This window comes from Carassius auratus, chromosome 3 (assembly GCF_003368295.1).
Source record: "Carassius auratus strain Wakin chromosome 3, ASM336829v1, whole genome shotgun sequence".
In the NCBI taxonomy this organism is placed as follows: domain Eukaryota; kingdom Metazoa; phylum Chordata; class Actinopteri; order Cypriniformes; family Cyprinidae; genus Carassius; species Carassius auratus.
In genome coordinates, this window is record NC_039245.1 from 20,428,950 (window position 1) to 20,450,622 (window position 21,673).

Consider the following 21,673-nt stretch of genomic DNA (forward strand, 5'->3'; position numbering starts at 1 on the left):
TGCCTCAAATAATAATAATACGTTGGCTATTTTGTTCTTAGGCTACTATACACACACACACACACACACACACACACATACATACATAATATCAGATTGTAGCCATATTTATGCTAGATTTCTGCTTTAATTTGATAAAAATGTTTATTTATGCCCTGGCCCTATTTAAATACACTCTCTCAAATATTTCTCAAATGTCAGGCAGATGACAAGCTCAACTGCTCAACAGCTAGATGGTTATCTGTCTGAAGTCCCCATCCCCAGAAGTGATAACAGTCTTGCCAACTGGAGAAGTGATGCACTTTCTAGTCCTACAGAGAAACATTTCAAATGCACTTCACCTAAATGCACTTTGTTTTTATGAGAGAACTGTCATTTTAAAACCTTTCTGCAGCCAGTAGGCCTGTACATTATTATTAAATATACATGAGTGGGATACATTTTTAGTTTGAATTTTATTTTATACTGTGCATTGTTGCAATGTGCTTAATAAATATTTGCATCATTTGTAATTATGTATTTTTATGTTTTTTTTTTTTTAAATAAGTTATGTAATTGTAATTATCTTTGAAACTTTAATATTAATTTATGCAATTGCAATGTCTTAATTTTAGTAAAGTTAGTACACGGTCATAGCAATAAATGCAATGGTTCTAATAATTGGCATAATTTCTTTCGGTGTTTCGGTTTCGGTTTTCGGCCTTGGTTTTCTCTTTTTCGGTTTTCGGTTTCGGCCAAGAATTTTCATTTCGGTGCATCCCTACTGATTAATGTAAGGTAGGGAACACGCCAGCGCACTCCCAGATCTTATTCATGAAGTGTTTCACAGCTTTTCTTCGATGATGATTGAACATCCTACTGAGACGTTATCAGATGAGTAAATGGGATATATAAATGGAAGACAATTATAGCATGCATTACTGTTGATTTTTTTAGAGGAAAGCATTTAATTTAATAGGTGTTTGAACGATTGTCATCATCTGGGTTTGAAATTAATATTGAGTGATGATCAAGTACACCGGAAGTGGATAAACGCTGCAATGTCATTGTAAAAAACAATGCAAACTAGGAGTTGAGTCAGTCATAACAGAGATTATTTACATGCAGATGTAGCCAAAGCATTCGACAACAATAAAAAGTTCACTAGATTTGTTAATTTATTCCAAAAATGCATTACAGTATGTAAAGAGGTCCATATGGCCTTTTTAAACAACAAGATTCAGTATTAAACAGCACAGAAGACATGCTGGAATACATACTGAGGCTTCCCTCACAGAAGCAGCACGATGGATGGCACAGGGACATGTGCACTATTTGTAAGTACAGAAATGTCTTGGTTCTATTCTAGGGAAAAGCAGTAGGATGACTCAGTCTAGGACTGTGATAGCCAGAAGGAACACATCCACAGCCATTAATGCTTCCTGCTGAATGACTGCATTACTGAAATATATTTCTGGAATAAAGGAACATAATTAGTGGAAAGGTGTAAGCTTAGATCTGATGTGCATATTTTGATGATGTTCCTGGAAATCAGAGATGTTTTTAGATTGGTTTCGTATGTGTATGCCCACTTGCCATTTATGAGTGATTTGAGTATTTTGACATATAACAGGACAATGTTCTATAAAACAGTGAAACTCCGTTTGCTTTACTTTGCAACAGATTTTCAGAGAGACTGAAAGTAAACGACGATGCAACACTGAGTCTGAGTAGAGATATTCACATGGTCCACTTGCACATGGTCACTAAAAAACTGTGTTGGACTGAAAAAGGCTGGGTGAAAATTCATAATTCTCCTTCTGAGTCTGGAAAGTAAGCATGGTGAATAAATAAAGGCAGAATTTACAATTTTGGGTGAACTATTCCTTTAAGGACTTATTTAACACAAATGAGAGGAAGACTGAAGATAGGAAGAACAAAGATAGGAATAGAGCCCAGAAGACACACAATTACATGGGTGTGTGAAGCTGATAGTCACATGGTTTATCATCCCCGTCCTTCAGCGGGTTTCTCTTCCTTTCCTCTCATCTCTCTTGCTGTAGCTCTTCTCAGCCAACCAACAAAGTGTTTCATCATAACAGACGCCAAAGCTGACATATCAAAACTGTTTCTACTACATTAAAGCATATAAGTATCCACATGCATATAAAAATACACTTCTGCTTCCTGCATAGCACCAATTCTTGGGTTCACTCACTCAGAGTCTCAGTATAACCCCTGCATCTCCATGTCCATCTTTAATAAAACAATGAAACCATTTAAAAACATTTAATGGGATTCACACATGTTCAGGCCAGTGTAAACGCTTCCTTTCCAAGGATTAAGTCACACGAAGACCAATTTGCAATGGCCCGTATCCTGAGTCTACCTAGATTAGGCTTAACCAGAAAGTGAGAGCATCAACTTTCCATCATCATTATCATCATCTTGCTCTGGCCACCCAAAGGGGAACAATCAGACACACAAAACAAACACAGTCTAAGATAAAAACACCTACACGGTTGTCTCTTCCCCCTGATTTACTGAAAGCATCCACACTCCTGTGGAAAATAAGGTCACTTTGAAGAGGAACTGCTGTGTTGAGTAACACTGATAAAGTGAGGAAGTGAAAGCAGGAAATGAACGCCTGCGCGACTTCTCATGCCTCAGAGAACACGCTCCAGTCTGAATTCAGACAGACTCGCATGTGATTCACAATAGCACCTGCTAGATTAAGCATCTTACTCACAAATCAGCAGGAGGTGAAAGAATTGTGGCAGAAAGAAATTTCTGTGAAATTTGAAAGAAAACTTTAGACTGGAATGAAATAAAACATACCTTCTTTGATAAGCATGTTCTGCTCTGACACCTTGGTTATGTACATGTCCGGTGCTGCACAGAAGTCACTGAAGCCCTAAAATAAGAGAGAAAAGCAAACAAAGTGTATTAAAATAGCATATTCTTCACTTTATAGCATGCTCTTTTTAAGTTAAAAATGGTTTTAAGACCATTACTCAACTCTACAGAAAGTTAATCCAATAAATTGATCAAAAGTGAGAGTAAAGACCTTTATAATGTTACAAATAATAACAAATGCTGGTCTAAACTTCCTATTCATTTCAGCTTTCTATTCTATTAAACTTTCTTTAAGAAAAAAAGTTCCATGTTTTCCACAAATATTATTAAGCAGCACAATCGTTTTCAACGCTGATAATGATAAGAAAGGTTTCTTGAGCATCAAATCAGTATATTAGAATGATTTCTGAAGAATCACGTGACACTGAAGACTGGAGTAATGATGCTGAAAATTCAGCTTTAATAAATCACAAGAAGAAATTACACTTTAAAATATAACAAAATATAATATTTCACAGTATTACTGATTTTACTATTTATGATCAAATAACTGCAGTCTTGGTTACTGGTAAGTGACTTCTTTCAAAGCATCTTACCGACCCAAAACCTTTGAAGGTTAGTGTTTATATTTTAAGCCTATTTTAGTGACAGTGTTCAATTAGCATCTTGACAGCTTGCTGTGCTTTAACTGGTTGAAGTGTTGCATTTTTTTTATGATGGCATGTCAAGCTAAAAAATAGCCTAACTTAATCATACAGGGACTTCCATACAACCGATTTGCCAACTAGTAGTAGAAAAGTAGCTCTGTACATTCCTGATATGAAAATGACCTTGATTATGAGTGTTAGATTCTGAGTGTTAGCGTATGTATACAAACAATGGCATGGCATCTCCCCTTTAAAGAAGCTGTATGGTATATAAGCTATTACTGGCTGCTTTAGGTTATTCCACAGATATAATTTGGGCATTCGCATCATCACTACAATACTGTCCTGCGTCTGTGTGGAGAAGTGTTGCCATGGAGACACTCACCGAGGAGACAGTCAGTTCCAGACCGAGTGAGGCCCAGCTGACTACCAACGCCAACACACCCAGAAAACACACCCTGAGAGAACACAGATCATCAGCATGTCAACCATCATTATATACAGTGTATACATAAACACTGCTCAGAAAAACCTTTCATCACACTACAATTTATATAATATATTGATAGGTAAAAATGTATAGCCTGAATGCACTGTAAGTCGCTTTGGATAAAAGCGTCTGCTAAATGCATAAATTTAATTTAAATTTAAACTTAATTTAAATTTAATATATATATATATACACATTTTATTGGAATACAAGAAAAAAAAAATTAAATTCTGAACAAAAATTACTGTTTGCAGTATAACAACTCTAAAATCAACATTTTCCAGATAAAACGTGCAGACGTTAAAGGGATTTTTTTTGGTGATGTGTACATTTATGAAATTATGGTTCCATCTGTACTTTTATATAAAGGTAAATCAAGCAGTAGGAGGGAATCATAGTATTATGAAATGTCTTGAGTCAGGATTGAACTAAGGTAACCTAAAGATTTCATGCTTTTAGCGAGTAGCAACTTTTAGTGTAGTAAATAAATCAATATCATGGTATTTTACCTCCTGACAAGACCTAAAGTCAAACAGGGTTTTCCGTTATATAATGTGAAATGCTAAATATCTTCACGTCTAGTGAATACGACAAGCTAGAGGGAATCACTATGCCAGCTTCAAGATATGGATGGCAGGCTTTAATATGATCTTTTGTTCCTGGTAAATTTGTTTTTTTTTATATCTCTGCTAATCAGAGAACTTATGACATGGAAATCACACCAAAACAGCTCTGTAGTGCATCTGTACTGGCATCTCCATTGTTTTTAAATGAATTATGTCATTTGCAGTGCTTCACAGGATTTTAGTTCTTTAAGCGTTAAGTACACAGTCTTGTAACTGTGATCTGAAGCAGAAAAGTATTTGAAAATCAGACAACAGTCTATCAGTTATATGTCATTGCATATGAGGTAGTGTGGCAGAATGAAGAAGTAAGCTGTTTTCTGTGAACCTGCAAGACTTCTGCTTCATTAGCCACTTTGAAGAAATAACAAGAATGACAATAACAAGAAGCTGTAAAACTGTTTGCACTACAAACCAGTGTGCTCATAATTAAGATAATATATTCAAATAATATGCTAAGACACACCAGTCTGCAATATCAAGCAGCAAAACAAGCTGTATTGCTCATACAGGAAAAATAAGGTGGAGAGAGCAGTCTTGAAACGGTGCTAACGTGTCTGTTTTTTTTTTCAAGCTGTGTTGTTCAGGCACTCTGGAGAGCTTGTCACGCTATTGTTCTTGTTTTTCTGTGCCATCTCTGATTTAAAACTTCCCAGATGGGTGAATCAGAGAGAAAGAGACATTATAATTTCTCTGTTGGAGTTAAAACAGAAGAGCATAAAATCATTCATGCCTCATGGAGTGTCACGGAGCAGATCAAATATCTCTGGTCATTTTCTAGTTTCTCTAAGCTCCGTTTTCCCTGATGAACCACACGTGACCCACAGACACATCCATACGACTAATCTCACCCAATCAGAGTTCCTTTGGAGTTACGGACGAGGCCGAAGAGCACCAGCAGACAAATGAGCACATCAAACAGCAGCAGACCCAGGTAGCCCAGCCACCTGAAGACAACAACACGTTAACATTACAAACACAGCAAAATCCACAGTCACTGTAACAAACACAATGTATCTCGCAAACATTAACATAGTATAAGATGCTGAATAGATCAGTTGTCCCTTGTATATTTAGATAATGAAATCTAAAAAGAAAAACAGCTAACTGTCCCCTTTTTCGTATAAGAAATTGATATTTTAAGAAACCAAGGATTCATGTAATGTATAGAGGTTTTAATCTCAACACTCACCGCGCTCTTCCAGCTTATGTAGGTGGAAAGACCTGTGTCTTATATTAAATGTTACTCAAGGTCTGCACTCTAAAATTCTCTTTATTTAAGCAGGAGATAAATTCACACAACAGACATTTCAGAATCAGATGAAGGCAGCAAGCCCAAACGCCTCTTATTTGTATTTATCTCCTCTTGACTCTCTCTAGTAACTCGAGTAACGTTTAATACATGTAGGTTTAAAATCTAAGTTTAATAACACATCTGTTTAAATGTAAATACTCTGATAAAGTAGCTTTTTTTCTGAAGTTTATCCATTCAAAACTTGCCGGCACAATTATAGGGGTTGTTGTTGTTAGCATAAAGATGTCAACTTTTGTATGTGCAAGCACCATTTAAAAATCAGATTTTTTTTTAATCAAAGCCACAATTATTTGATATTATGGGTTCATCCTGTTTTGGAAAGCCTGAAATTAAACTTATTTGGCTTTTCAAGGCAAACAAACAGACCCCAAAGCAATTCCTTTCAGTGAGAAATGTAAATGGCTGACGAGAGGTGGAAAGAGGCAGCGAGTGAACAGAATACTAATTTCTATTCTCTCTAAGAGCGCAGTGCTCACAACTCATGCTCATGAGTGTTTTTTCTCTCTCTCTGATGACACTTGTTTTTTTAGATGTTAGAAAGGTTTCACACCTTCAAACAAACAGAAGTACATGACGTGTGTCTGAAACATTTCTCGGGTTGTCGCAACACTAAAACTTCAGTTACCAGAATAAGGAATTAATACATTTCTGTCAGCAGAACACGATTACTAAGTATGTTTACTTGAAGTAACCCTTAGATTTGAATTTAATATTTCAATAACACATTTACATATTCACAGTTCCCCGATGATGGTTAATGGTCACATGACAATAATGAATAAAAAAATCATTATTATTAGGTAAATAAAAATGTCTATATATATATATAAGGGGGAAACCCTGACCAATACCTACAAGAGCCATTTTTATGATTCTCGAAACCAACCATTATTTTCCTTTATTAAAAATAAATTATTATATAAATACCTGAACTTGGGTAGTGAAATCTGCATTTTCTTTTACATTTTAGAACTGATTTGGAACTGAAGTAGAATGTTTGACAACCTTACATATTTCTTTTAGTGATATTGCCATTCCTGTGAAAAAAGTACGCACCTGTACCAGTCATACAGTTCAATCTGGGTTGCCAGATTCTCCAGGGAGATGCTGGGATTTCTCCAAAAGGGAATGTCAGCCATCTGACGAACCAGCTCGCTCCGCTGATCCTGGAGTTTCTGTATGATGGACAGGTAGTCTGTGTGCTTTGCATACTGGTCCTTCAGCAGCCGGAGGTTCTCGTCCACAGTCTGGCTCTGAGCTGATGTACTTTCTGTCACCTACAAACACACACATTTGCTACGTAAGCTCTTATCTCATCAGATCACACAGTAAAACATCCAAGTGTGTCAGTGAGATTGTCAAGCTCCGGTGTGTTTTGGAGAGATGAACATAACCCAGTGTGCATCAGTGCCTCACCAGTCTGTGCACTCCGGACACGGTGCGGTTGGCATGACGGAGGGAGTAGGTAAGCCGATTCACACCGTCACAGGTCTCACCATTGCCGTAGAAACCAACAGCAATGCCGGCACTGTAAGGAGACACAGGAAGAGAAATGAGGAGGAGTAGACCGGGAATGGAGGCTTTGAGGAAACCCTGAGGAATACTTCAGTAATGTCCCAAAATCCCTGCACACAGCCAGAATAAAACACAGACATGCTTCTAACTCAGACTCCACTGTCCTGATAACACAACTGAACACACATGAACGTCTTATTCAATTATAGTGAAGGCTCACAGATCTTTCATGGCACGGATTTACATCAGTCATTCCAAAACAGGGGTACTTAGTAATGTTTCAGGGGTACATGTAAAGATTTGAAAGAAGTATTCATCCTGTGATTTTTTTTCTGTAATAAAAATACACAAACCTTTGACATTAATTTAATGAACAAAGCACACAAAAAATGTATGACAAAGACTAGAAACAGACTCTAATCATTAATCATCATAATCAGAATTATTTCTTAGACAATTAATCGTCAGCCAAATGTAATAATCGTGACAGCCCTAACTAAGCATTACAGCATTACATATAGCTCATAAGTAGAAGGTTGCTGGTTCAAGCCTAATAAAGACAAATAGCCCTTTGCTCCATGGGGACTGTCAATGTAATAAGAGCCCTAAATGTTAACATAATCTAAAAGACTACTCACTTACGTCTTTGTACAGTTGACAACTGACAAAATTCTCTTCTGTGGTCACAAAGAGGCTTAAGTCCATTTAGTCAAAGTGTCTGTGCAAATGTGAGAACCACAAAGAGAAACATATTGGTCAAATGATCGATAGCACTCTGAGAAACTCAACACAACATTGACTCAGACTGTTTGGCTACTACAGATGAAAACCAATCGATTGCTCTAACAGCTTTGACCAACCACAGAATCAGGTCAAAAACACAAGGCTGCCCCACAAACCCAGCAGCGGACCACCAGCACCATCTGTACCAGAGATGTAAATGACCACCAACACATCTGACTTGAACTTGCCTCAACACCAGGTGGCAGAACAGCACAAACCACCAATGGGGCTTCAATCCCACTCATTCCCATTCCCCTCCCTCTCTCTCTCTCTCTCTCTCTCTCTCAAGTATGTCAACCAACTCCATTGTAAAGCTAAAATCAGCGGCCACCCCGCTTAAGGGGGTTCTGCAGCTAAACAAAGATCTATTCACCGCAGGACAGGCCCCGCAGCTCTGAGCCAGAATACATTTAAGACGCATTCCATGCGCTTGCCAGTTTTATCATTTGCATCGCGAACAGGCCAAAGTCTAAGAATTAAGATTTCACAATAATGCGTGGAAGAGAAAGACCCATTGTCTCTGAAGCACTACACAGGAAGTCACTTGAGTCGAATCGAGTGACAGTCTCTCAAACCAACTCTATATTTGGTAGACAAGCAGTCAGTTGTGTTAAACCGACTAGGTGTGTTGGTTTCATTCTCCAGGCGCTCTGCTGTTCAGACGGGGCTGTGTTGCGGCACGAATCCGCAGATCAGGAAGCAGATGTCACCTCGCCGTTCCCCCCCGAGGCCACAGTCATGTGACCCATTAGAAAGGTCTCAGTGGAGTTCCCAGCATTCGTGCTACACTGTAAATCTGGTGGATAATCTGCATAAGCAAAGTTAACTAAATACACAAAAACACACAGTATAATCTCTCACAGCACAGCGTGAATGGCTAGAGAGTGATATGAGGGCCGTTTCTTTTCTCACATTGTTTGCAAATAAAACAAATTATAATGCTACTTGTGTTTACACTATTACAGAACTATGCAATTGCGTCACTAAGAAATCATTTGCATGCAAGAAGCAAAGGTTCATATTTCCCAAGGAAGTAGAAGTAAATTAATATTTCAGGACTATTATGTTCAAGGTGGCATTCTAAAAGGCAGCAGTGAGGTTTATAGGGTCAGATACATAAAACCATACAAGAAATATCTCAGATAATAGAGAAGGGAAGTTTTGTGGGCTCTAAGGCAAGAAATGACCCGAGGACATATCAATCAATGTTCCCGCAGCTGTGGCCTTTGGTGGTCCGATATCCCTGCTGTCCTGTATTAAAGAAAGCTCGGTTTTTCTGACAGTCTCTTTTTTGGGCCACCGCTCTCTAGGGTCTACAGACATACTGCAAACAAATAAATAACAAAAATAAGCCACATGACTCCTCAAAATCTATCCCAAGGCTCCCTAATGCTAAAAAGCAGACTTTAGTTGCATAACATACATTAAGTAATGACCTGTGATTGTTGATCAATGTGAATGGGGTTAAATGCTCCTTAGAGAATAACACTTCATTGACTGGACAGATCACACTGAGCAATCTCATTACTTATGCTCGTCCTGGTGTGCCCTTCCCCCTAAAGCACAGCGTCCTGAATCAGTGGGGATTTGGTTAAGTGGAGTGTCAAAAGGTTAAGACAAGACTAGTCTCGCATAGCCAGACCTTCAGACTGACGGCCTGGAATCTATGGCAGCGTTCATTACCCCAGTCTCGCCCATGAGGCCGTTTGACCGACATGTCAAACAATTAATCACAGTTCGTTTTGTTCATCGTCACCTTTCGGGGTGTGGAAATGTCACCACAATAACAGACTGGTGTATAAAACTCTAGAACGCATTTTAAAGATTATATGCCGCGAACTTTAAATATTTCACATAATTTTGAATATCCAGCGTTTAGTTGATACTGATGAGCGCTGGTCGTGACAGTTGTAAACTCGACGGCTTTCTTCTTCTGTGAGGAGGTTTGGCGCCACAGCATTTTTGTTTACAGGGCGGAACATTAAAAAGCGCGACACACATCTCGTGGAAATCCTGTTGAATTCAACCAATCCAATTACGAATTTGACAATCCTGAAGTGTTTCCACTTTTGTGTGCCATATGCATCAGATGTTTAGCCAACAGTCAGTGGGCGTGATGTCTGAGGCTGAGACTAAGACGAGACTGGTTCGGTCACTGTGCCCAAAGAGTGAGCAGCCAGCTAGTTACCAATTAAAAAAAAATATATAAATGATATTTATTATTACATACATAAAATAGAGAGAGTTATACATTACATAGATCAAGCGGCATGTCTATTCATTTGCAAGACTTTACGCACAGAATTTTGGACCCTCTATTGCTATAGTTGTCATTTTCGGATTCAATCATACATTTAAATATGGTTCTTGATCTTAAGATTTTACAGTGTGTAGATAGCAGCAAATCCTTTAATGGTTGTCTGTGATTTGTTACAATACTTTAGCACAACTTTGACACTTTTGGAGTTATTTCACATGCACGGAAGTGTTTAAAAATCAGCACCTATGAGCTATCATTCTAGTGAGACAAAAAACTTCTTTTTTTATCTTACATTTTACAGACTATTGATATTAATCACATTCACATTCCCCAATGTTATATTGTCAGCAAAGATATTGTGATAATATTAAACGTGCCACCTAGCTCTACTGTCCATTAGCAGATACAGAATATCTTTATATGTAAGAAATATCTACATTATAACTGAAATATACCTAAATGAACAGAAAAGAATCAGAACTGGACTCAAGAGCATGTGAATAAGAATCGAATCAGGGAATCTGCTATAATTAAATAATTTGTATATTATACAATGATGTACAATTGGACAGATCCGTCATATTTATAGTGTAAAAATGCTGGAAGCTTATATATGCCTGTCTCAAGCTCCTCAAAAGCCCAAATAAAATACACACTAGCTTATGTGATGCTATCAGAGCCTTTGAAGTGGCCTCAATGTCAAGCCATGAGCTGATAAGCATAAATTCTAGAAAGGTTTCAAAGTCTTGCACTGAATTTCCATAATCTTTAGTTATGCAGCACTACAGCTAAAATGTGTCTGAAGCTGCAGACATTGGAATTCCAAGCGTGAAACTTAGGTGCTTGTGCATCTGGAATGAGTCCTCCAGGCTGTTTCACACCAACTACATTCAAAGTGGTTGACTTGACTAGCAAGCTTCCAACTATATCAATTCTGATTGAACAGCGTGCATTTAAAGGGATTTCATCTGGACTAAATAATACATGTGGTGCAAGAGAACATGAAAGAAACACTCCTATGTAGAAGCAAATAACACAAACCCTTCATGTTACTCACAATAAACAGGAAACATTTAGAGTAGGTGTTAACCTACACGACTGATTGAACAGTGCAAGAATCTACAGTTACATGACTAACAGTTACATTCTGCTGTTTATGATCACTCCTCTGCTTCGTCATGAATCATTGATTGAGGACAGGGGATTGCATGTCTCAACCACATTTTGTAAAACATTCTTGTACTTTCTGGTTTCTATTTGAGCACTCATGTGTTCCTTCAAATGCGTCCACTGAGATTTCTTGTAAAGCTCTTAAAATAAGTGCTTTCATCAGCAATTCCCAGGAGGTTACACCATACAATTTGCTTCCAAGAAAGACCAAGAATTGCACAACGCTATATTTCGATTTCAATACAAGCAGAATTAGCAGATATATCTAATACTAAATCCGATGGCATACGTTAAACTTCAGGTCCAGACTGCAGATGGTTTCTAGGCTGTCTAGATCCACAGAGTCTACAGTAAGACTGTCCACTGAACGGACCTCATTTCCTCCTCATGCATAAGTGAAGAGTAGTCCATGCAGAATAAGCACTTTTTAACATTTTCTGTGCTGACTGGGATGGAATATCTGCAGTGTTTTGCAGAATAAACTCAAATATGGTCATACACACAAGAGATGGGTGAGGAGATTCGTATGAATGACGTACAAAAGAATAACGTGGAAATCTGCAGAGCTTTCAGTGGAATTCTGCCGCTACAGCTACCATCCAGGCCTGCTGATGTGAAATAAGATAATGTTTGATGTTCGCTGCTTTAAAAAGCAAACACGTCTTCTTTAAAAAGCAAACATTGGTGTGGGACTCTCCAAAAACAGTTTCAGGCACAAGGGAATGGACAAGGATGTCTATTTGAATGTGTAGTATGGCTTTAGAAGTGGGTGATGAATAAAAAAAAAGCTACTTTTGAGATGTTTTACTGTGCAAACTATCTAACAGATAAAGCACATCATGCTGTGAGCATACAAAAATAATAATAATTCGGATTAACTCGTAATCAGCTGAGCAAGTTGACCATCATAATAATTCGTTATAATTATCACTTAAGTACAATTTCTTGACATACTTCAAAGAGTTCCACTTAAAAGTGAGAACGCAGCCAGCCTAAAGCATTACTGGCTGCAGGCATACATTTGATCAGAATATTAATATCACATTATGAGAAATCCTGATTCCTGTTTCTCGCAGGTGTGATGATTATTAAAGGTGTTTGTTGAAAATGGATAGGACCACACATAATGAATCAAAACAAACACTTATGGGATGAAATTAGACTCAAAATGATTGAACCACAAACAGATGTCTTTCAATTTGAATGGGGATTAAATGATTGTGCAGCGATTTGTACACATACAGACATGTTTGCAAATAAAAATGTTCTGTTCTGCATTAATATAACATAAATTTCTCATGCAAAAAGGAATCCATGCATATGTGGATCGGGTGACACGCGTGCATTAATTTACGTCTAGTTCGAGTTGATCTTGTTCGGTACATTTGGATTTTGAGACTTCATTTTTGCAGTTTAAATCCATGTTGGCCCAAAATGGAAACAATTTACTTTCTGAAAACTCATTACGGTCATATTTTTTATTGATTTGCATTATGTTATGTTGCTATGTCATGTTTTTTTTTTTTTAAATGTGCACTGATAAATAATCCAAGTAATATTAGGATGCATATGAAGTAACTATTAGTCTTCCATGGTGGCATCAAAGAAGACACACTCCGAGTATTTTGCCTTGTCTTTGAGCTGAAAAAAAAAAGGAACATGTACTGAGGACTTGGTATATAACTCATAGTGGCCATAAAGTTCTCATCTGTCATCTTGCCTGACAGGACAGCTAAGACCATACACAGAAGAACAGAGACTCACAAAACCACACAGCAGGCCCTCTCTCACGCGGACACTATCACAGGTGGACTCCCTGAAGAGTGGGCGCACGTTAACATAGACAAAACATGAGGAGTGGTCATGAGACGTGGGGGGTTGTGGTGGAAAAAGGTGGTGGTCTTTTTATGAGTCCTTGATGATGGCTGTAATGCTAGAAGCCACAAGTTAGGATATGCTGGGAAAGACGCTGCCATAGCAACAGGGTTTATTTGAGACAGGACAATAGTCGAGCCTCAACTTTCCCACCAAATTCTTTTCATTCACATTGTGCATCCATTTTGCTTTCAAACACATACATAACAAAAGCCAGCATTACTTATTCAATCTGTTTGTTTATGAATCCAGCCATTGGTTTGGATCCACTCAAAGAAACATCTTGACCTCTTGAATTTTAATGGCTTATAATGCACTTGAAAGAAAACAGCACTACGGTCAATTCTGAAGACAATGAAGGCAAACTAGAGTGAAGGACAGCAGAAACACTCTTTGTGGTTTCATGCATTACAGCAGCAGCACCAGACAGAAGGCTGTAGTCTGAAGTAATGACTTTCTCATGCACAAGCCCACTTTGTTCTGCAGCTCAGCACTTGTCATCATCGACTTTATAACACACCAGGAATAGCCAAATGACCGGTCAATGTTTCACCTGAGCAAATTTAACAAGCCAAACAATAGACAGATCCTGTGATTAATCCAAGCAATCTAAAATGTGTTTATGGAGGGACCTATATGGGGATTCTAAAAGAGTCAAATGTGAATTAAAGTCTTTTTTTATTTATTTATTTTTATTAAATTTTACTGTGAGATCCAAATGACCTAGACATGATCATGAAAAGTCACCTACAAATCATCAAAATCAAGATACCAAGATGCCAAAACTATATAAAAAAAGTAAAAAGTACAAAAAGAAACTGAAAGTACATTTAAATTTGAACAACTAGAATTCATACGGATAAACTGATCTATATAAAAAAGTCCAATACCAATAAAATGACAGATAGCTAATATTACAACTCTATACTACTTTGCCAGAATAAATGAAAAATAAAGCACTGAAAACTATTTTAAATGCTTCAAGTGAATTTTATGTACCAACATTATAATTTAATTTGAGGTTTGGTTTGGGTTAAATTAAATCGTGTCATTAAATTATTAATAGTGTCCTAGGAAAACTAGGACATGAGAAAAATTGAATTTGAGTTTGTGATTGCAAAAGTTTCAGGGCTCCCTACAGTTTATCTGTGATTCTGTCATGACACTGCAACAGTTTGAAGAGAATCCCGCTAAGCAAGTTTGAACAATGAACTGAGTGGCTCATAGATATCTAGCTCACTTCCTACTCAAACTCTACTGCTCTGACTAACCTGGCAAACTCCAGTGATTAGTTTCTCCTTCCAGGAATTAAACCCTGCAGCCCTTTAGACAATATACACCTACTTTTACACTCCAACAGATTTAAGTTTTTCCAGCTGGGGATAATTTGATAAATCATCTCTCTGGAGACCAGAGTATATGAGCAGTGACTACACATGTTATCTTCTGCCTGAATGAGATGCTGATATGAGGAAAAATGCATTCAGACTCACCTGCAGATGAGGGTGGCAATGATGACGCACCAGGCGGTGCAGCAGCAGTCTGCGTTTGGCTGCTCATCGCTCTTCTTTCGGCGGCAGCACAGCCAGCAGCAGTAGATGAGGAGGAAGAGGAGGTCCAAGGCCAAGCATGCTAGAGCTATACTGCCCAGCAGCAAGATGGACTACACAAGAGATAAGAAGAAAACATGAGCCATTAGCTACATTTACTCACACCCAAATATCAGTTTATAATCAGATTTATGGCTCAAATGGATTGAAAAGCCTTTATGTAAATTAAGCCTCCAAAAAATCTCATCTTTCGGAAAAAAAAAAAGATTTTACTAAATGTTTTGGGGCAACCGAAGTTAACAAGTTAACTCAGATATGAAATGGTTAACAGAAATGTTGATGTTTCATTTTGAGAGTGATTTAATTTATTATATTGACAACACTAACTACCACGTTATAACCAAATATTAGATGCAATCATTTTATCAACTTTTAATTTTACTTTAGATTTTTTATTTTAAAAAAATTGCAATTCTTTTTTTTTAATCGGAGCTTACGCGTTCAATGTGTTTCCCATACTTTGATTTATTGGCGGTCCAATATCAAAACTGATCACCACAAAAAGACTTTACAATAGGCTTTGACTTTGTTCAATAAACATGAGCACAGCATGTCAAAGTCGAAACTCAGTGCAGATGTTTTTATATTACTGTATTTCTGAAGGAATCCGACTGTCTTCAAAAAATTATGTATGTCATTATCATTTCATCTGGCCTGTAATGCCTGATAAAGCAGTGTTTGTGAATGCAGCTTATGTGATTAGACTGTATAAAAACATGGACGTAGTGTCCGTGACATCACCCATAGGTTTCCGAAGAGCGTTTTCTAAGCCAAAAGTGGGCAGAGGAGGCTGTCGCCATCTTGGCAGCACGTCATCAAGCGTCACTCCTGGATAATCAAAAATGGGCAAAAAGGCGGGAGCTGGTTGCTGAAACCACGCTCACCTAGCTCGATGGCGGTGATAGCAGCGACAATCCAACTGTCACTCAAGTGGCCGCACTCTTAATTATGCAGAACTTCAAGCTTTAATATAATTTAAATGGATAAGTTATACAACCCCCCCTCTCCCTTCACAGTTGTCATGAAGGGCAAAATTAGCTATATAGACCAAACTCATTTTTTGAACCAGGCTGTAGACATGTTTTTTTTTTATGCTGTTAATTTTGGCATTTTAACATTGACTCCCTTTTGTAGCCAGCCTCAAGTGGGCAGTTGATGAATTACAGTTTAAGTCACTTCCATATGGGCTTCACGAGAGAGAGCGGGATGTTGCCGCTAGTTGTTCATTCAATATATTGCGGAAAACGAGAGCATCAGCGTGTTAACGTTTGTTGTTGTGGTTTACATTAAAACTAAAACCTAGCCATTCACAGAATGCCTATTTATAACATTTTCAAGAGGGACTTCAGTGCACTCATGTCTCACACAAGAGAGCCGCATGTTTAGAAATCTTCTCAGGAGAGAAGTCAAAAGCTTTTATTCACCCTAACTGAAATTATGCATTTTAATTTTGAATATATATAATATACAAGTTGAAAATTCGAATTTAGTTTTCAGTCATTTTGACAGCCCTAAATGCCGCCACAAATAGAGTGCAAGTCTGTTGGAAACACTGATATTGGCAAAATTATCCACAATTATTATTGTTTGTTTTTTACTCAAAATCTGAGGAGCATAAGCTCAGATCAACGAGGTCTATGATTACTCAGTCCCAAAAAGAAATACAAAACATGCTATTTAAAAGAAAAAAAGTAGACAAAACTGAATGCATGATTTGGTGATAATATAGGATAATGAAAGATTTACAAGCAATTTTAAAATTAGGTAAAGGATATTAAGCACAGTACAAGGACAGAAAACCAACAACAGAAGGAAATTAAAACAATTCTATATTTAATTTTGTGAAAATATATTCTACCTTGACATTAATTGTCATACTTAAAATAAATGAATAAAATAAAACATGCTGCAAAATGACCTAATTTGCTGTTAATTTTGGTGTCATTTTTTATATTTTTTTTTCGACTGAACGTTAAATGAGTCTTTTTAGCTCAATAGATGACTAAGACAAATCAAAGGCACCTCCTAAAACTTCCGCTTTTATTAAAATTGAAAATGGTGTGTGGGTCGCTTTTAAGCTGAGTCTCACACTGTAGCTCACGTGACAAGTTACTTACTTTTATGTATAATGAGGTCAGAGCTATTCTCGGTTAAGATATACACTTCATTCTGACAATCTTATTGTGACAACCACACAAACGGTGACACCCATGATGGGTTTTGTCTGATAATCATTTGATCTGCATGGCCTCACAGAACCCTCTTTGCATGTAAGCATTTCAAATCTCCCAAATCGCAGAGTTTCCATACAGTTTTCAACCTGTCCGTCAAGCTCACAGTGTGTGATCACAGGAGAGATGGGAAAACCATTGTGCTGGTTCAAAAGGGCCCAACGAGTCAAACTAGAAAAGCAAGCAGATCTTAAAAGCACAGACTATACTGCTAAAAGGGCATCATCACTCAGTGCATTTACTTTAAAACACAAAGCCTGAGTTTGCCTCAAGGTAATTCTTTGGGCTTATTAGGCTCAGATGATTCCAGAGAATTTTCAGGTCAGAGGTTTATCAGACCACCTGGTAACAAAGTTGTACTAACGACACAGTCTAAAGATGAATCTAGAAGTTGTGTTTGACAATTGGGAGTCTTAAATGGAAAAAGTTTGGAAAAAAGTATGTTTGATGCAGTTGTTAACCTAACAAATTTAACAAGAAATCAATCAACATAAATGTATATAAAAATTGTACATCCATACCAAATATTGATTGAGCTGTAAATCAGTATTAGAACGATTTATGAAGAATCATGTGACACTTAAAACTAGATTAATGAATTCAGCTTTACAATCACAGGAATAAATAATTTTAACATGTATTCAGATAGAAAACTGTTATTTTAAATTTTAATATTTCAAAGTATTGCTCATTTATGTCCGTCATTCTAAATGGACTGTTTCCAGTCAGAATATGGTACAATGTAGAGATCGACCGATATGGGTTTTTTCTATAGCCAATGTCAATGCCAATGGCGATGTTTAGAGGTCAGGGTCAGCCGATCACCGATATGTGCTGCCGATTTTTAGGGCCGATATCTTGGAATTTTCCCCCTTCATTTGCATGCTAAAATGTAACACTAATAATAAGTGGATACACAACATTTCTAAACTTATCATTTATTGACCAATGACTTGAACCATCTCTCTTATCTTATTTTTTATGCACTGCACGGTATTAAAATAAAAAATTTATCCAAAGTTAACCAAACAAATCAATAAACTGACCAAGTATTAAAAAAAAAAAAAAAAAAAATATATATATATATATATATATATATATATATATATATATATATATATATATATATATATATATATATATATATATATATATATATATATATATATATTATTTTATAATACAATCAATTAAACTGAAAAATATAAAAAATAAAATATATAAAAAATAAATAATAGTAGTGCTGCAGTTAAGTATAAATGACACAGAACATTAAATTATAAAGCGCATTCTAATTTCAAACTTTCGTTATTAAAATAAAGTGCAGTCAACCAAACATATAAAAGGTTACACTGGTCAGTTTAAATAGACCGTAGTATACCGGTCCACTCTGCTGTTATGCCAAGGACCTTTTTGCTGATCTGAAGAGGATGATCTTTTCCGTCTAGTTTACATTTTTTCAAAATTATAGTTTAACATTCAGATACATTGCGAATATGGAAACATTTGGATATGTGCAGAATGAGACGCAAGCAATAACCTCCAAATACATCCAAACCCGTGCTCGCTCGTCCTCATATGCACAAACACATGTACTGCGTGATACTGCACTGTAGACGCCGGATTTTTAAAAAACTAATAGGCCTAGTGGAATGCAAAAATCAAAATAGACCATTTTGCAGAACAGGATCAAAAAAAGTACTGGTCATAATACTTGCATAAAAAGTTTAATGTGAATAAAGTAGTACACTGACTGAGCAGCACAGCTACAAGCGCCACAGATAATTTTAATTTTTAATACTATAGGAAATTTGAAAACATTGCAATTGCGTTTTAAAATAAAAACAACGAGCACCACAAAACCGTTTAAAGAGGCGCATTCAGTGGTCTCCTTGACGGGAAACGGTCAACAAAGTAAAATGATCTCAAATGTATGGCAGGCTCTCTTCATTTTATCAAATGATCATAATCACATCTATTCATTTTACAGTCCTGCTACTAGCATTTTATGCAGACTAAAACCCCTTTAATTCGGGTGAGAAACCTTTTTTTTCCAAGGGGCTTTTGCACATAATAATAATACCGCTGCAGACGCATTTTGCAGCATTATTAATTGATTGTTAATTTAAACGACAATCGATCATGGAAATGATAGAATATTGACATCCTTAAATGCAATTGAGTTGGATGGAAACCTGCCTATTGTCTGCAGCAAACCATGCTTCCGAACAAATGTCATTCACCGGTTTGGGCTGCTCCAGGATAGCGGTCTCTCCAAGCACGGTGCTGTCTGTGAGCGGGGCGGAGTAACGGAACCCTCAATCACACTGCAGTGTTTGTGAGAGCTGCCAACTTCTCCACCCCATTTACAGAGTAAAATTCTCTGACCACCTTTATCTCCCAGGACAGTTGTTGAATCTTCCAAAAGTTTTGGCTTGGGGTCCTTCACATGCAGAAGCAGCACTTTCCAATGCAACAATATCACTGGACTGACCGCTGATGTGCCTGACTTTAAATTGGTTCTACTTAACACAGATATCGGCCAATTCTGATTTATTAGAAAATGACAAATATCGGCCCGATATATCGGCAGACCGATAATCGGTTGACCTCTAGTTCATTATGCATCAGATTGATAAAGTTTGCCTCACCATTTGTTAAATTATAAATGATTATGTAAATTACATCAATGTAAACAATTCACAAGTTAAAATTCTGGTTAGGGCAATATTATCAGGTAATAATTGGATAATTGTGCAGCTCTTGTTTACTAGACATAAGCCATGGTGGTAATTAGATTACCTTAGTTAACGCAGCCTTCACAGCAGACAATCTACCCTCAAAATGCTCGCATTCAAGACCTCTGCATTGAATTTGGAGACATGTCCATTACTTCATTGTAGGGCTGTAGCTATCAAAATATTTTAGTAATCGAGTATTCTACCAAAAATTCCATTGATTAATCGAGTAATCGGATAAAATGTGTTTTTGCTTAATCAAAGTGCAATATTAACTATGCAAGATAAAATAAGATCCTGGGTCTCTTAAAATGAAGTTTCCTTTTTTAGAAAAAAATTATTTTTATTTTTTTAAATGCATAGAATGCACATCAAAAATAAACATTTAATTTTTACCCATTGTTTCTCTGTCTGTACTTGTACTGTGAACAATGACAATAAAGTTGACAGATGAATTAAGTGCATTTAAGTGCCATTCAGTTGGGGCTTTAAATAAAGCATTTTCTGAGACACACATTAAAACACATAAAACATTATTTTAATGTATCTTTTAATTATTGAAAACTTAACTTTTTGGTAAACAAAGGGGATTTACTATAAAAAAATAGAGCATGGAAGAAATGTTGTATGATTAAACCTTAAAAAAAAAAAAGATTGATTTTTTTTTTAGTAGTAGAGACCGCGCTTGTGTCTCCTTCCGCTTTGTGGGTGATGTGTGATGCGTTGTGTCACATTAAAAAAAAATCATTGCAAAAGAACCTGACGTGAGAATTAAAATAAATTAAAAGAGGCTTAGAGGCAGAGGAATTTGCCTCGATAATTTTTTGTAATCGAGTTACTCGAGGAATCGTTTCAGCCCTACTTCATTGCTGTTTTATATTTCTGTGTGATGGAGATTGGAGGAGATGGTAAATCATTTCCAAAAGCCAAGACAACCAATACCCTGTGGGCAAAATGCTAAACCGATCTAATTTTAGAAGGACGATTAAGCCTTGTACAGCCTTGTATAGACTGTGGAAGCAACTTTGTCCTCAAACCACAGTGTCCACTCTTCACAGTGGCACTTCAAGAAAAATTAATATTTTGTGAAGTCTTCTGAATCTTTCACTCTTTGACGGTTCCAAAACAGACAGCAAGGGTTGTGCCAACTTGAAACAGATACATGGGCATTTACGTTTACGAATATTTTGTATCTGACTTACAGGTGAATATTCAAACGGACTCATATTGGGGATAGATGAATAAACCAAGACAAATTCATTGATAACCATTGATAAACCATACCTCTTTCAGAGTCCACATCAATAACTGACTAAACGGTTGTCAGATGATTAGACAGACATAGTGACCCACTGCTAATATATAAACACGATCTATCCCACTTACGATCTTAAGACTTGCCAGGGTCATGATTTATGGGTTTATGATACAAATCATTGCAAAGCATCTTTACAGAAAACAACAATGGCAAAAGTGAGGCTGGATCTCATCTGAGATAAATGAGGTGTGAATGATGATGACAATGGGTGAAAAGTCGTCTCAAGATGAAGAAATTTGTGACTTGGTGCCAACACCATCTGG

At 36.9% G+C, this 21,673-nt stretch overlaps 1 protein-coding gene across 1 annotated transcript in view; it reads right to left on the reverse strand.

Moving 5' to 3' along the window:
- The window catches only part of LOC113054359 (protein tweety homolog 3-like), a 40,408-nt gene extending 18,906 nt beyond the window's left edge, over positions 1-21,502 (reverse strand). The window contains exons 1-7 of the mRNA XM_026219871.1: positions 21,479-21,502; positions 15,007-15,176; positions 7,327-7,438; positions 6,967-7,187; positions 5,447-5,542; positions 3,868-3,940; positions 2,818-2,893 (exon numbers count right to left, since the gene is read on the reverse strand). Coding sequence (XP_026075656.1) covers positions 2,818-2,893; positions 3,868-3,940; positions 5,447-5,542; positions 6,967-7,187; positions 7,327-7,438; positions 15,007-15,176; positions 21,479-21,502 — 772 coding nt within the window. The remainder of the gene's footprint in view (positions 1-2,817; positions 2,894-3,867; positions 3,941-5,446; positions 5,543-6,966; positions 7,188-7,326; positions 7,439-15,006; positions 15,177-21,478) is intronic.
- Between the last annotated feature and the right edge of the window lie 171 nt (positions 21,503-21,673).